At 46.2% G+C, this 17,503-nt stretch overlaps 1 protein-coding gene across 6 annotated transcripts in view; it reads left to right on the forward strand.

Annotated features, from left to right (window-relative positions):
- Positions 1-17,503, forward strand: part of ptprfb (protein tyrosine phosphatase receptor type Fb) — a 216,915-nt gene that overhangs the window by 109,403 nt on the left and 90,009 nt on the right. For all 6 annotated transcript variants that reach the window (XM_083659338.1, XM_083659337.1, XM_083659339.1 and 3 more), the window contains exon 5: positions 15,253-15,441. In XM_083659338.1, the coding sequence (XP_083515464.1) occupies positions 15,253-15,441 (189 nt within the window). The remainder of the gene's footprint in view (positions 1-15,252; positions 15,442-17,503) is intronic.

The following is a 17,503-nucleotide window of genomic DNA, read 5'->3' on the forward strand; positions in this document are numbered from 1 at the left end:
CATGGCCCAGGGAAACTGTAGGAATGTCAGTTATAAATCAGAGATGGCTATGAACTGACTTGAATGGACTTCAATGATTCTGGAATCCACGTAACGCTGAATATAAGCCAGTATTTATATTTGCCCTTTAAAAATGCAGAAAAGCCACAAGAGGTTTATTTCCATATACAGGCCAGGCATAATATCTATCTTGCTCTGCTATACACTGAATATTGGGGGCAAGACATAGATGTTCTATTGCTTATTGCTTACATTGGCAAATGTTGCTTGGATATGTGGGTGGTTGGTGGCGGGCGGCAGAAGATGCATTGTGATTACTGTTTATTGTGTCATGTTGTTTATTATGTCCCACTTTTTGTTGCTGCTGCTGTGGCAGTTGGATTTCCTCCTGTGATAAAATAGTTAATCGTTGTCTGTCTGTCTGTCTGTCTGTCTGTCTGTCTGTCTGTCTGTGTCTGTCTGTCTGTCTGTCTGTCTGTCTGTCTGTCTGTCTGTCTGTGTCTGTCTGTCTGTCTGTCTGTCTGTCTGTCTGTCTGTCTGATTGATGATTAATAAATAGTTAAGAAACCAAATACAAAGTAACAATGGCTGACGCAGTACGAGGAGAACAGCCAACATGTTCCTCCTTCCTTCACTTTGTTAATAATGGCGCCCTGGGCGTGAACTGCGGCAGGTGAAGAGCAAGGTCCCCCTCATGGCTCTGTGTGGGCCAATGAGTCAACGGCTCCCCTGGCCGTGACTAGCTGTGGATGGATGGGCCCGCCACATGTCAGGGGGGCTCTAATACCCACATTCAATGAGCTGGCTAATGGGAGTCCTTTCACCCTGACCCCCTTCCACACACATTTACACAGCGAGCCCTGCTGGCTGAGCCACTGGGCCGTAGGAGGCAGAGGAGGAAGTCAACCCTACAGCTCGGCCTCCAGCTTGACATTTCCCTCCTGTTTAAGAGGCATAGGCCCACTTTCGCTAAGCTGCAAATAAGTGGCCGAGTGTTCCCAGAGGATGTCGTGGATCTGTGTCAACTCACAGCTGACAAAGGTCTGCTGGATTCATGCTGTGTTAGATCTGCATAGAGTTCTTTCAACCTCTATTTGTCCAAGGAAGGTTGACTGAGCGAGCGTGCTCAATATCTGCAATCCATACTCACACTGTTGGGACTAGGGTTGCAAATGTCGTACGTGTGATTTTGGAGAAAGATTGAGTCAACGTGGTTCTCATTTTCCCACGTCGTCGAATACTGACGCTTTGGATTGCTGGATGGTTCAGCGCACCAACCCAAAGCATCAGTATTTGACAACCACATCACATGTGGTTGTAGTACCTTTAACCAATAATTGAACACTTTAACAATCAATAGTCTGTTAATTATTAACAATCATTACTCAATTTAATTTGTTAAGTGCAATTAACTGGTGTTAAAGTCCTCTTCCAAACAAAGTGTGACACAGATTGTTAGGTAGTAGAGTAGAAGCAAATACAGGAAACAACCCTGAAATGTGTGGTTTTATGCGTATAAGGGGATGGATATTGACATGATAGCCAGCAACTTCTCAGCAGGAGAAAAATGAAACTGTGTAGATATATGATCACATCTTTACACACATTTATACTTGCAGCCACAGTCTTCTACTGTCGGCCACCAAGCAGCTCTACTGGGGTTAGTGGGGATTCGTTGCCTCGCTCAAGGCGTCTGTACAGTAGTTCTTAAGGGAAGTGTCTTTCTTATTCACCTAATCCACCTAGATCTTCCCAGTCTGTCTTGTGTTTGACCTGGCGAGTCGACCTTCCCAATCAGAGGTATGCTTCTCTTGCCTCTGGGCTAACGTTACTGCTGTCCAGCGTTGGTGTTGAAGCAAATGGAGAAAAAAAAAGCACAGTAACACGTCGTGCCACAATGTGCTGTTTTGAACAGCCGTCTCTTCTGAAGAGCCAGACATAATCAAAGTTGAGGCTTTGCGACTTTGACTCTAGAGACTGTGTATTACTCATTATCTCTGACTGAGAGAATAAGTCAAGTCTGCCACCGGAGCCCAGTCAGTGAGGATTTAATTAACTGAACCTGCCACATTCCACTATACCCACTGCCTTTCCCGGGACTCATAAAAGCCATCCCTATCTGCCGTAATTACACTAAACGTGTCACAATAAAGCTCTGCCCATGATTAATTTGAGTTGTGGAGAGGATCAATTAATTCATTTATTTGCAAACCAGCGCTCTGCTTCCTTTTGTAGACCCCATTTCATTAACCGTCACGCTTCCTGATTCGCGCTCCCGTCCTCGCTCTTTTTCCCAGACACCTGGAGGAATGGTCTTATTAGCCCGCGTCTTATTAGCCCGCGTCGTATTACCGCGGAAATTTACCAGGAGCCCCTGAGCTTTTTCCATCTTGGAGGCAGGTACATTAAAGTGTGTAGTAACCCACACACCGTGGACCTCCATAATACCCTAATCTCAAGGGTCTTCAATCAACCTCCTGGTTAGTAGGAGGCTAGGAGCACAAGGCAAGAAGTAAGAGCAGGTAATCTCAAAGAGAAACCCTACAGCTGCGCCTCTCGTATAGCATAGTTAATGGAGGATGTGATTCTGTGCAGCAGCACTTGTCCCACAAGGTGACTCGGTCAGCATAACCATGTGGATTGGGAGGACCACCCTTGGGTCGGGGGGGGGGGGCACGGTTATGTACTAACCGGTGTGCCGCGGCATAAATAACAGCCGCCGGGCATCTGGCAGGGCCGTAGATCATACTGACGACAGTGGAAGTAGGATAGCAGATAGGCGAAAGAGAGAGAGAGGTAAATAGGAAGGTGGGGAGAAGGAGGTGTTAAAACCAGAGAGAGAGGGAAGGAAGGAACGGTTGGGGGGGGATTAGATGACTGATATTGATTATCTGCCTGTAGGCGAGGAAGTAAGGCTAAATGTTCTGCTCAGCCAGACAAAAAAGTGTATTATTTCAAAGGTCATGGCATGCATTACAGCCTTTTTCCTCCAAGCGCGCTTGGATAAACAGCCCAATAAGAGTGCAATGATACAAGCAACAACCAACAGCATATATATACAATAGCAATGAGGGTATTAACAGCTTATGCATGTCTTTCTTGTTGTTATGGCCCCCGTGTGTTTTCGTGATGGTCGGTTGCGTGCAGGTGTGTCTGTGCAAGTGTGCTGCATGCTATTCATATGCCCTCACCTACTGTTTGTTTCATACACTCTTATCTCCATGGCAACTGTCACAACACCTGGGCCAACAGATAGCGTGCCAGAGCCAACAGACAAGATTGTCCGACGTGTTTCAATGCCTTTGTACAGTACATTTGCATAGATTTTCCTGGTGCGTGTTCATAACTGTAGTAAATAGGCTTATCCGCCCGCGCACCCAAAACGGGTGAAACTGCACTGTTCACAATTAAGGCTCATCTCATCGGTGAATTTCCTCACCTTTTCACACGTTGACTTCTTGACTTCTCATATACCCCAGGCCTCTTCCCTGTGATATTCTCACATTTTCATCTTGTTACAACAGTACGACTTCAATGGCCTCCTTGTGGTGTCTTTGATGCCGTGTCATCCCTGCTGAAGAAACCTCTGCAGTGGGAGCTCTGCCAACTCTTCCTGTGAAGAGCAGGAGGATTTCGCTCACATGCTCTTGGTTGCAGGACATGTGAGAGAGCTCCTTGCCCTCTCATGTATTGCGCTCAAAGACACCGAGGTAGTTAAACTAAGACCAGTCAGACTAGTAGCGAGTCTTGTGTACCTTTCTCAGGGGCCTCTTCGTTGCTGCCCCAATGTCACAGGATTCCAGAAAGAAACAACTGCAAGTACTGCCATACCTCAGACAGACATAAGGCAAAAGGTTGACTGAACCACGGGAAATCTTTACGAAGTCAACAGCTGTAATGATATATAATTTAAAAGTTCAACAACATAATCAGGAACTCCGTTATGATTCTGATTCTCATCCCGTATCCACTGTGCAGCAGAGGATAATATCCCCTGCCCCCTTGTGTTCCTCATAAATCCTTATCAGCTAAACAAACCTCGTCCAAAAGCGCTGGCTCACTTGTTTACGCGCTGTCTCCCATCCACCTATTCACAGGTCTTTTTTTCTCAATTCAACTTGTGTCGTGACTCGTGACTCGTGACTCGTGACGTGAGTGCACCTCCTGCTGCCGCCGACACCTCTCACACACTTCCGTGTCTGAGGCAGATGCAAATGTCTGTCTCGACCGACGGTGTTCTTGGCTAGAAACAGCCCCCGGGCAATTCACTTTGTTTCTGTAGACGGCTCGTCTGTCTGCTGTTCAGCGGCGGATTGAATCCAGAGACCAGTCAGAACAGAACAACTCCCATGCAGACCAGTCAGAACAGAACAACTCCCATGCACTATATGACATTTCGCTCATGCAAGTGGCACTGGCAGAAAGCTAAATAAAATGCAGGAAGAAGCGGTGTGTGGAATGTGGAGAGTATTTTGTGTCAACTGCTACACATAATACGGAAACACTGAGACAAACAGTAATTTATGCACTGTTGATACAAAATATAACTGAATTAATTTAGCTCTTTAAACATTTAACATCAGCTAACAGCCGAATGCTACACATCCTCACAACTAGCAAAATGAAATGGCAAAAAAGGCCTGCCTATTCTGCAGAGGCGCATAAACATCCTTTTTTTTTAGCCGTAAAGTGCACTGATGTATGGGTGAAAGGGTAGATTTTAGTGCAATAATATTTCAAGTGGCTGTGTTGCTGGCACTGGGGTCCCTTGGTTCACACTATCAAAGGAGACATCACCTGTAATTGTTGCCATCCATCACTCGGCAACAGGCACACATGGAGATCATAAGGGCTTTTATTTCTTCCCGGGAACTGCTTCAGCTCAGCCTCAGAAGCTAAAGAACCTCAGAAAGGCTTCAGCTCAGCCTCAGAAGCTAAAGAACCTCAGAAAGGCTTCAGCTCAGCCTCAGAAGCTAAAGAACCTCAGAAAGGCTTCAGCTCAGCCTCAGAAGCCAAAGAACCTCAGAAAGGCTTCAGCTCAGCCTCAGAAGCTAAAGCACCTCAGAAAGGCTTCAGCTCAGCCTCAGAAGCCAAAGAACCTCAGAAAGGCTTCAGCTCAGCCTCAGAAGCTAAAGCACCTCAGAAAGGCTTCAGCTCAGCCTCAGAAGCCAAAGAACCTCAGAAAGGCTTCAGCTCGGCCTCAGAAGCCAAAGCACCTCAGAAAGGCTTCAGCTCAGCCTCAGAAGCCAAAGAACCTCAGAAAGGCTTCAGCTCAGCCTCAGAAGCCAAAGAACCTCAGAAAGGCTTCAGCTCAGCCTCAGAAGCTAAAGAACCTCAGAAAGGCTTCAGCTCTGCCTCAGAAGCTAAAGAACCTCAGAAAGGCTTCAGCTCAGCCTCAGAAGCTAAAGAACCTCAGAAAGGCTTCAGCTCAGCCTCAGAAGCTAAAGAACCTCAGCAAGGCTTCAGCTCAGCCTCAGAAGCTAAAGAACCTCAGAAAGGCTTCAGCTCAGCCTCAGAAGCTAAAGAACCTCAGAAAGGCTTCAGCTCAGCCTCAGAAGCTAAAGAACCTCAGAAAGGCTTCAGCTCAGCCTCAGAAGCCAAAGAACCTCAGAAAGGCTTCAGCTCAGCCTCAGAAGCTAAAGCACCTCAGAAAGGCTTCAGCTCAGCCTCAGAAGCCAAAGAACCTCAGAAAGGCTTCAGCTCAGCCTCAGAAGCCAAAGAACCTCAGAAAGGCTTCAGCTCAGCCTCAGAAGCTAAAGCACCTCAGAAAGGCTTCAGCTCAGCCTCAGAAGCCAAAGAACCTCAGAAAGGCTTCAGCTCGGCCTCAGAAGCCAAAGCACCTCAGAAAGGCTTCAGCTCAGCCTCAGAAGCCAAAGAACCTCAGAAAGGCTTCAGCTCAGCCTCAGAAGCCAAAGAACCTCAGAAAGGCTTCAGCTCAGCCTCAGAAGCTAAAGAACCTCAGAAAGGCTTCAGCTCAGCCTCAGAAGCCAAAGAACCTCAGAAAGGCTTCAGCTCAGCCTCAGAAGCCAAAGAACCTCAGCAAGGCTTCAGCTCAGCCTCAGAAGCTAAAGAACCTCAGAAAGGCTTCAGCTCAGCCTCAGAAGCTAAAGAACCTCAGAAAGGCTTCAGCTCAGCCTCAGAAGCTAAAGAACCTCAGAAAGGCTTCAGCTCAGCCTCAGAAGCCAAAGAACCTCAGAAAGGCTTCAGCTCAGCCTCAGAAGCTAAAGAACCTCAGAAAAGCTTCAGCTCAGCCTCAGAAGCCAAAGAACCTCAGAAAAGCTTCAGCTCAGCCTCAGAAGCCACAGAACCTCAGAAAGGCTTCAAGTTTCAAGTTTCAAGTTTATTGTCATATGCCGGTAACAATGCAAAACATCCATCACCTGCAATGAAATTCTTATGCTCGAAAAACCACTCAACTTCACTGTTAAAAAAGACATAAAAGAAACATCAAAGGGAAGCAGAGTGTCTTAAAAAACAAAAACAGGCAGAGTTCTTAAAAAGGGAATAAAAGGAATCAGCTCAGCCTCAGAAGCCACAGAACCTCAGAAAAGCTTCAGCTCAGCCTCAGAAGCCACAGAACCTCAGAAAAGCTTCAGCTCAGCCTCAGAAGCTAAAGAACCTCAGAAAGGCTTCAGCTCAGCCTCAGAAGCTAAAGAACCTCAAAAAGGCTTCAGCTCAGCCTCAGAAGCCACAGAACCTCAGAAAGGCTTCAGCTCAGCCTCAGAAGCTAAAGAACCTCAAAAAGGCTTCAGCTCGGCCTCAGAAGCCACAGAACCTCAGAAAAGCTCGCTCCGTCTCCTTCGTTTTCCATCGCACACGTCGATGCTGAATTCATTAACTATTGATACAAACCAAAGCAAGATTCAGCAGGCAACTTGGAGGCATGTGCACAACTTCAGCTCATATTGTAGTGGTGTTTCCTCATGAATATTCAGCTCATATTGTAGTGGTGTTTCCTCATGAATATTCCTGGATCGAGGCGTCCCTTCTATGTTGTTTATGACTGTATGTATTCTGCCAAAGGGCCGTCTCTGGCTCATCCCTGAGTCTCTGGCTCATCCCTGAGTTACACCTCCACAGCCAGGCCAGCACATGTCGTTTAACACTCACTGCACTCAGCACTATAGGAAGGCCTCCACAGCCAGGCCAGCACATGTTGTTTAACACTCACTGCACTCAGCACTATAGGAAGGCCTCCACAGCCAGGCCAGCACATGTCGTTTAACACTCACTGCACTCAGCACTATAGGAAGGCCTCCACAGCCAGGCCAGCACATGTTGTTTAACACTCACTGCACTCAGCACTATAGGAAGGCCTCCACAGCCAGGCCAGCACATGTTGTTTAACACTCACTGCACTCAGCACTATAGGAAGGCCTCCACAGCCAGGCCAGCACATGTTGTTTAACACTCACTGCACTCAGCACTATAGGAAGGCCTCCACAGCCAGGCCAGCACATGTTGTTTAACACTCACTGCACTCAGCACTATAGGAAGGCCTCCACAGCCAGGCCAGCACATGTTGTTTAACACTCACTGCACTCAGCACTATAGGAAGGGGGATAGCGAGACATACTCAAATGGAAATAAGGCAGCATAGTTTCTATGCTGAAGCATTGCATCTTGCACCTCTGTCAGTGGTGCAACCCCCCCCCCCCACCCACCCCCACCCCCCCGTCGTGAAGGAGCCGGGGGGTGTGTGGAGTGTTTGCACCCATTGAGATGAGTGTGCTGGGGGTGAGGAAAAGTGTTGGCTGACGTTAGCGTGGGATTGAGCTCCGTGCAGCCCTCCCGCTGGTGGAGAGGGGAGCCGGGACAGGTCTCTTTCAGCAGGCCTGTGATTAGACCCATCGCCCTGGCTGCCACGCTTCACTCACACTGGTAATTGGAGCTTGCAGGAGGTTGGCATGCACCCCTCCCTCCTCCCTCCCTCCCTCCCCTGCCCCCTCCTCCCTCTTTTTCCTCTCTCAGTCATCTAAATCTCAGCTCACCTGCCTGCCTGTGGCTGCTACAGCAGCAGCAGAGCTCTCTCTCTCTCTCTCTGACCGACACACTCGTTTATGACTTCAGCTGCGGCGTGTTTTCTTAATTCCTCTAATTACACGTATTACTCGTGCCTGGTGTCTTTACGAATGATGTTGCCGATGTTTCACCCGTGCCGTCTGTGCACAGGCAAGGCCCCCGCTGCTCTCCTAATTGAGTAGTGCAACCACAAAACCACATTAAGCCTCCTCCCTCTGCCCTCTCCTCTCTACCGTACCGCCATAACCACTGTAAACAAGTCCATCGCCTGAGCTGCTCATGTTGCGGTGAGACTTGTGCGTGATATATAGAACAATGCTCCTATTCATTTTTCACTCGCAAAACTGGAGGATCCAGTTCATGGCCTCCAAGGTTTGTGTCTGGCGGTTTTCTGGCGCTACCTCACTGCCTCTGGCCTTGTTCATTTGCAAATCTAAGTTGTCGCTATTAGATTTTTTTGGGGCGACAACTATATTACAGAAGCACTTTACCAATAAAGCAGAGTCCCATAAATCCCACTGGTTTTAGGCGGCGTGGCCCTCTCAGTGCTGTCATTATCAGAGAGATCCTCCACACTATATTAGATCAGTAGTAGCAGTACAGAAATGGCTTGTGTGCAGTGCAGTATACGCATAATAGCCCTTTTATTCGACATACTGTACGTGCAGAGTAAATGACCTGCTGAGCGGCTGTAGATTGAGGATACATTCCTCTTTCGTGCAAAGGACTCGACCAGCCAGAAAGCCTCTGCTGCCAGGCTCTCTCTCTCTCACTGCGTGCTCAGCCCCTGTCTGACGCTGTCAAGATGGCTGCCCAATTACCAGCCCTGTTGTTCACGGTGTCTTTCGATTTTTGATGGCACCTTTGGGAGGGCGAACCCATGATGACATCCATGATGAGGTGCCCATCCACTGAGGTCTAATGAGACAGAGTGACACCTGACAGGGCTTCTCACTGCAGCACTGTTCGTCTTGGTAATGCCGCCCCTATGTGACTTTATCACAGGTTTTCCCCTTTCCTCTTATGATGCTTTCCTCTTATGATCCTTTCCTCTTATTTTGCTGCTCTGACCAGACAGAGGATTTTTTCCTCTTATTTTGCTGCTCTGACCAGACAGAGGATTTGTTTGGTGATGGATTACCCTCCGGCACAAGGCGGCCTTTTATTAGTAATGCCCTCTATCTTGACAGAGCATCAACCTGTGTTGCCTGCCTGCACTGTTTGGTTGGAGACGCTCCAAAATTCCCCACCTCTTCTCTTCTCTTCTCCCCTCAAAGTAAAGAGGCTCGAACAAAGGCTTGTCTTTGTCTTCCCATGCTGACAAGTTGGCAGGCGAGGCCAACCGCAGGAGTTGTAGTAGCAGGAGCAGACAGACAGGCTTCATGAGTTGTAGTAGCAGGAGCAGACAGACAGGGTTCAGGAGTTGTAGTAGCAGGAGCAGACAGACAGGGTTCATGAGTTGTAGTAGCAGGAGCAGACAGACAGGGTTCAGGAGTTGTAGTAGTGGGAGCAGACAGACAGGGTTCAGGAGTTGTAGTAGCAGGAGCAGACAGACAGGGTTCAGGAGTTGTAGTAGTGGGAGCAGACAGACAGGGTTCAGGAGTTGTAGTAGCGGGAGCAGACAGACAGGGTTCAGGAGTTGTAGTAGCAGGAGCAGACAGACAGGGTTCAGGAGTTGTAGTAGCAGGAGCAGACAGACAGGGTTCAGGAGTTGTAGTAGCAGGAGCAGACAGACAGGGTTCAGGAGTTGTAGTAGCAGGAGCAGACAGACAGGGTTCAGGAGTTGTAGTAGCAGGAGCAGACAGACAGGGTTCAGGAGTTGTAGTAGCGGGAGCAGACAGACAGGGTTCAGGAGTTGTAGTAGCAGGAGCAGACAGACAGGGTTCAGGAGTTGTAGTAGCGGGAGCAGACAGACAGGGTTCAGGAGTTGTAGTAGCGGGAGCAGACAGACAGGGGTTCAGGAGTTGTAGTAGCAGGAGCAGACAGACAGGGTTCAGGAGTTGTAGTAGCAGGAGCAGACAGACAGAGGTTCAGGAGTTGTAGTAGCAGGAGCAGACAGACAGGGTTCATGAGTTGTAGTAGCGGGAGCAGACAGACAGGGTTCAGGAGTTGTAGCGGGAGCAGACAGACAGGGTTCAGGAGTTGTAGTAGTGGGAGCAGACAGACAGGGTTCAGGAGTTGTAGTAGCAGGAGCAGACAGACAGGGTTCAGGAGTTGTAGTAGTGGGAGCAGACAGACAGGGTTCAGGAGTTGTAGTAGCGGGAGCAGACAGACAGGGTTCAGGAGTTGTAGTAGCAGGAGCAGACAGACAGGGTTCAGGAGTTGTAGTAGCAGGAGCAGACAGACAGGGTTCAGGAGTTGTAGTAGCAGGAGCAGACAGACAGGGTTCAGGAGTTGTAGTAGCAGGAGCAGACAGACAGGGTTCAGGAGTTGTAGTAGCAGGAGCAGACAGACAGGGTTCAGGAGTTGTAGTAGCGGGAGCAGACAGACAGGGTTCAGGAGTTGTAGTAGCAGGAGCAGACAGACAGGGTTCAGGAGTTGTAGTAGCGGGAGCAGACAGACAGGGTTCAGGAGTTGTAGTAGCGGGAGCAGACAGACAGGGGTTCAGGAGTTGTAGTAGCAGGAGCAGACAGACAGGGTTCAGGAGTTGTAGTAGCAGGAGCAGACAGACAGAGGTTCAGGAGTTGTAGTAGCAGGAGCAGACAGACAGGGTTCAGGAGTTGTAGTAGCAGGAGCAGACAGACAGGGTTCAGGAGTTGTAGTAGCAGGAGCAGACAGACAGGGTTCATGAGTTGTAGTAGCGGGAGCAGACAGACAGGGTTCAGGAGTTGTAGCGGGAGCAGACAGACAGGGTTCAGGAGTTGTAGTAGTGGGAGCAGACAGACAGGGTTCAGGAGTTGTAGTAGCAGGAGCAGACAGAAAGGGTTCAGGAGTTGTAGTAGCAGGAGCAGACAGACAGGGTTCAGGAGTTGTAGTAGTGGGAGCAGACAGACAGGGTTCATGAGTTGTAGTAGCGGGAGCAGACAGACAGGGTTCAGGAGTTGTAGTAGCGGGAGCAGACAGACAGGGTTCAGGAGTTGTAGCGGGAGCAGACAGACAGGGTTCAGGAGTTGTAGTAGTGGGAGCAGACAGACAGGGTTCAGGAGTTGTAGTAGCGGGAGCAGACAGATAGGGTTCAGGAGTTGTAGTAGCAGGAGCAGACAGACAGGGTTCAGGAGTTGTAGTAGCGGGAGCAGACAGATAGGGTTCAGGAGTTGTAGTAGCAGGAGCAGACAGACAGGGTTCAGGTTAATAGCTTGAAGGCATCTTTCATAAGTGTGTAATGCATATGGGTAGAGTGCTCATTTTGGCCTCGAGCCTGTGACATAAGACAGTGATTCTCAACATGTTTCATATTAACGACCCCTAATTTAGTCCACATTACAGACCCCCATTTGATGAGACTTTGTCTGTCTGACCCAAATCTGAGAATAATTGTATGTCAGATATTATTCTATTATTATTATTATTATTATTATTATTATTATTATTATTATTATTATTATTATTATTATTATTTTAAGACTTCCATGAATAGCTGTATTGCAGGTAGAGAGATAACAGAGAAACTGTGATAAAACAGTCATTCTTCTCCATTCTCTACTTGTGCTAAGTTCTTGTAAATGGAATAATGGTGAAGCTTTGGCCATCAGAACGCTTTCACATTTCATTATGACCGTTAGGCCGTGTTCCACTAAAAACTATAATAATACAATTTATTATGATAACACTTTTTTCTGCAAAGAGGTGCTTTCCAAAGTGCTTTATAGGCATGAAACAAAAACAAATCAAGTCAAAAGTCAATAAGCTAAAGTTGAGCTGCTAAACAATTAAAAAGCCTGTCATAAAGTATTAAAAGCAATAAAACACACAGATACAATTTGACCAAAAATAAATGGAACAAGAAGAACATAAAATAATACATAATAAAATGTGTTTCAAGAGTTGGGCCACACTGATTTTGCCTAGGTTCCCCCAAGCAGAACGTCCCAAATCCTAGGGACGAACATGGCGAAGATCCAATCATCTTGGGTCTTTAGCCTGGACTCTGGGATGGCCAAGATGTCCATGCCTCGGGATCTCAGGCTTTACCACTGCTTATAAGAGGTCAAACCTGGGCTGAACTCAAACATGTTAGTTGATCCACCGCACCTCTTTAGATCAAACCTGTTTGTTGTCTTTCTGTCATCTCAGAGCTAGCAGAGGATAGTGCTTCATTTCTACACTGAAATCTGAAATCTGTTTTGTTTGTTCAAAAATAGAACTGCTTTTACATCTCTTCCCTGGCTACTCTCTCCAGGGACTATCTCACCTCGGATAGCTGCTGCTCTTCTAAAATGTGCAGATTACGGAATCCTAAACACTGAAGCTGAGCAATGCTCGCCAACACCGTAGCATGTTGTAATTTACACACCAGCTGAAGCCTGCACGGTGCAGTGGGAGCTGTTGCCACTAATAAGGCCCACTGTGAAAAAGCTCTGGTTCACTTGTCTGCCACTTGTACTAACAGCCCCCCCGCACTGCAAGCATTAGGCAGAGGAAGGCCATAGATTCACGTATAGGCTTTGCAGCAGCTGTTTGCCCTGTTAAATGATGCCCTGTTTATGCTTCTGGTATGAGGCGATTGCTAATGTGTAATAACTCCTTTGGGCTGGTTCACACTGTTTAACCAATGGTTTGCATTCCTCACAGCACAGGAACATTTGCCAATAATCTTCTTGATCATAAATATTCTATAGGCAGTTAGACAAAAGGGTTGTTGGGTAGAATCCTTGTGTTTGTTTGTATTCCAATCATTCTCCCACCCAAGGCCTAATTCCCCAACACATTTGAGCATAGATCAAAAGAGGCAGTTTCAAGGTGTTCTATCCAGTGGGCTGCAGTCAATCTCCATCTATTGAGTTTAGCTATCTATCCATCTATCTGTCCATATATGTGAACGTCTTTTTCTTCTTTCGGCCTCTGTCTCTCTCAATTTCTCTCTCTGAAGGTTAGAGAGAAGAGACCACAGAGGAGAAACAGGGCGCTACTATTACCATTATTCATATAATGACATAGTGTATATTTTCATTGTGCTGTAGTCGTCTGTTTTGTGGAGGTATCCTGCTGAAAACGAGCCCTCTACTGTCAGACAGGAAGTTAGTGGTCGCACGGAGCTGAGGAGACTCTGGCCCTGCCACACAGATAAGATGTAGAGATCTGTCAGCTACATCTGAACATGAGCCCATCTGGGCTACAGTCCAAACACAGGGGTGAGAGGAGGAATATTGCTCACTGGGGGATCAGAACAAAGTAGAACACCCATGCTCACCTTTGTGTTGTGGGTTGTTTTTTTAATGCTCTTTGCCATTTGGCTTTTCAGAAAAGCCAGGCAAGACTTGCAGAAGTGAAAAGAAAAAAGATCAAATCTGATTGCAAGATGATACCAGCTTGAGAATGGCGAAGACATAAAGCACCAAGCTTATTATTTCAGAATAGTCAGAATGAAAAATAGCCTCCACTTACATTATGATGAACGAGTTGATGAAACACAGACACAGGCACAGTTGAACCTCTTATTGAGCTTTGAGCGTGTGTGTGTGTGTGTGTGTGTGTGTGTGTGTGTGTGTGTGTGTGTGTGTGTGTGTGTGTGTGTGTGTGTGTGTGTGTGTATGCGTGAGACGTGTGTGTATGTGAGGGTGTGATGACGGCAGCATGTTTCAACATGCCTATAGCTGGCTCATTTGTTACGGGTTTCTCTTCTGAATCTATTCTTAATTTTTCTTTCCTTGAAAATCATTGGTGAAAAGGTTGATGCTCTAAAAATCAAAGTTAAAAAAAATGGCATCTGTCATATTCTGTGTTGAAAATCGTACCCACACCTCCCGTCTCAAAAAAAATCCATCTATATTTAAAAGATCAGAAGGCCTACACAAAATCAGAATGTCATTCTGTTCATAAGACAGCTTATTGTTGATTTAATTTTAGAGGCAATCAGAAATGTCTGACAGCATGACAGTGGAAGTCAAAATCCTAAGTCTGTCTTCCAAATGTCTGTAGATTGTTCAGGAAGTAGAAAATGGTCACCAGTGATGCTGTAACTAGAACAAAAGTAGCAAGTGCAGAAGTTAAAGAGACAGTTGGTGCATTTTGGGGAAGCGGTTATTTTGGAGAACAAATTCGAGCATAATGTTCGAGCATCTATTAAATGGATTTTGTTTGACCTAAATATTAGTGAACCATGTCGTGATGATCTAGTCAAGCATCATTTTGGAACGTTATAATTCCATTTGACTCTTTGGAGGCTAATCCCTTGACTTCCAAAACTTTATGTTGAAGGCTTCTTCTTCATCCCTCCAGACCAGCTACATTTGGTTTAATATTGGCCTTAGGGCTAAGTATCTTGACGTAGTGAGCCAAAGGTAGTAGTTCCCCTTCGCCGTCGTCATTAGCGCTGTAATCCTTTCCTGCAACACATCCCATGAGTCTTTATTTTGTCCTAAATCTACAGCCCCAAGGACGCACATCTACATGTGTGGAGAAAGATAGAACAGATTACAGGTCTGAGGGCACGCTGATAACTACACCTCCCAAGAGCCATGCTGTTTCCTCTTAGTGTCAGTATGCAGCTGAGAGGACAACACCGTCTTGGCCTTTGACCTTAGAATCATGTATTCTGCTGTAACGATACATTTAAGGCGTTGTCATGGCGATGTGGTTACATGCATTATGATGAGTAGGATTATTCAAATAGGTTTGTTTAGCTTGCTGAGCCTAAGGCGGCTCATCTATGCATGGCTGGCCTCCGGGCAGATTGAACCTCTCCTTCCTCTGTCTAAAGCTGCAACTCCTGCCTGTGCTGGCTAATGAGCATGCCTGCAATGATAATCAATCAGAGACAGGATTTATCTAATTCAATTTGAAATCTAAATCAATAGCAGGCGCACTATCCCGCAATAGCCTGTATAGAGTATAGTTCTGTTTTTCTACAGATTTTCCCCCCCGCCCTTAGCACCTGCAACATACGTGCTCTCAGTCTCGTTCATTCCTTCTGTCCTTCTTGCCAGCTCAACAGCTTTGGATGCACTCTATGCTTCTCAGAGCAATTAAGAGCTAATTGCGTCCGAATCTTTTTGTAAACACTTTACATTTTTGTTATGCATTTCTTGTTCTATGCTAACAAAAAAAACTCTCCCCCTGTGCATTTTCCAGAGAACCAGATCCCACACGGCTTCCCGACCATAGATATGGGGCCCCAGCTGAAGGTGGTTGAACGGACCCGGACCGCCACCATGCTGTGCGCCGCCAGTGGAAACCCGGACCCGGAGATCACCTGGTTCAAGGACATGCTCCCCGTGGATATCAACAGCAGCAACGGGCGCATCAAGCAGCTCCGCTCAGGTACGCTTTCATTTGCTCTCATTTGATATATGTGATTACATTAACAATGCATGAAATCAAATCAAATCACCAAGGAAGTCACACTTAAATCAGAAATGTATTTACCATGGGTTCTCATGATGTAAAGAGGGCGGCTTGCAGGTTACAAGACGCCACAAATGCAAATGTTTTTAGCGGCAATCAAAATAGCTGACTGGTATGAACCATGTTAGACGGGCATATGACATATGAATACATGCAAAGGCCTTTGTTGTCATATTTGCCTTCACTGGTGATGTCGTGCATTCATTTAATCACACAGGAAAATACAAGATTTCGAAATACTTTACAATTCATAGAACGGAAACCTCCTTGCAATGCATTCCTTGTGCCACTAAAAAAGAAAGTCAATATTTTCTTTCTTTTTTCGCTTTTTGCGGAATTTGACTCCGCACACCACAGATGCAGCAACTTACCAAGGGGACATAGTGGTTGAAACCCCACGTTGCCCCAGTTCGATTTTGGACTGTCCGGATGATGACACATGAGAAGGAATTTGTGACCCCCTCCCCGCGCCGGGCAGAAAGAATAATTCGCCTGCCCTTTACATCAAATGCTCCTTAAGCCCCCCCTTTAAACTCCGGCCTTATGCTGCATTAGCCAGAATCCAGCCTTGCAAAAAAATGAAATAAAAAAATAGAAAATCGATGAGGTGCTCTCTGCTCACAACGCCAGGGCACTTGATAAATAAACAGCTCAGGCTTGACCCGGATCAGATGGAAAAGGCAGGAGTTGGAAAGATTAGGGGGCTTTTGACCCGGGTTCAATACTGTCACTCCCTGCTAAATCTAGCTCATTTAGAGTGTGTCAGGCCCGGCTCCAAGTCTGCCGGCCCGAGATTAAAGATGAGAGCTCTCCCCCACTAAAGCCTGTCAGTAGTGCTGCTGCCCGCTGGACGCCTTAATGTGGGTCACTGGAACAAGTTCACTCAGCGTGTCCTGTCCAGATCCCCACTATGGACTCACTCGACACATGAATGAGATCCAAAAATACTATGGTGCTATGGTTCTATAAGGAGAAGAACTACTTAAATGAGGTACTTATTTCCCAGAAATTGGACTACTAATGTCAGTAGTTTAATGTTAGATAACTTTTTACAGCAAGGATAAATGTGTGCATGAAATTTTGATTTTTGATTTGATTTTATTTTATACTTCAAGCAGCACACTTTGAATTAGTTTGCTCCCTCATATGGGGAGATTGCCTGATATGTAATGCGCTTGGCGTAACAATAGCTTTTATCTATCACCCTTTTCTTGACATCTACCGCTGTATCAGGATTTACATAACTGCATATGACCTTAAATGAGCTGAATTCATATCACACTAAAATGAAGGCATAAATTAGCTTCTAAAGGTAGTCTTGAACCAGGTCCAGTTTTTAGTGCATAACACTTGCAAAATTTTTAGTAAACACACATCTTTTCTTCAGAAACCTCCTTTTGACACCATCCAGACCATTCATACTTTTTTTAAATACGTCTGACTTGAATACTTTTGACTGTAATCACTCTATTTACAGTGTATGATTTGGATTGATTTCTCTAGTCCATTTTTACTAACTGACATCTGTACAAAAAAGCGTGGAAGACAACTCAAAGTAGAAGGTGAAAACATTTGATCTGCTCAAATTGCACACACTTTTAACACTGCTACGAAGCACGGACAACCACAATATCGTGGCTATACATGTAATCTACAAAAATAGCCTCAAAGTGTTTCAAGTCTTTTACCTGACACAAATGCAGTGTAGTTATTTTGGACTCCATGTACAGCTTGCTTCATAGCGTTATATTTATAAGTATATTGAACTTTTTCACATTGCATTGAAGTGGCTTCCACTCTCTCTGCTAGTCTTTTGTTTGTATCTGTGGGCTGTCGGAAGACGTTTTGTTCTCTACCACTGCTGTAAGCCGATTACTAACTATAATCTCTCCAACCCTGTTTGCATTGAAATGACTCCTCCCACCTAGGTGGTACACCAATTAGAGGTAAGGATGATGAATCAAGTTTGTCAGAGAAT

This window comes from Poromitra crassiceps (assembly GCF_964638095.1).
Source record: "Poromitra crassiceps genome assembly, chromosome: 23".
In the NCBI taxonomy this organism is placed as follows: Eukaryota; Metazoa; Chordata; class Actinopteri; order Beryciformes; family Melamphaidae; genus Poromitra; species Poromitra crassiceps.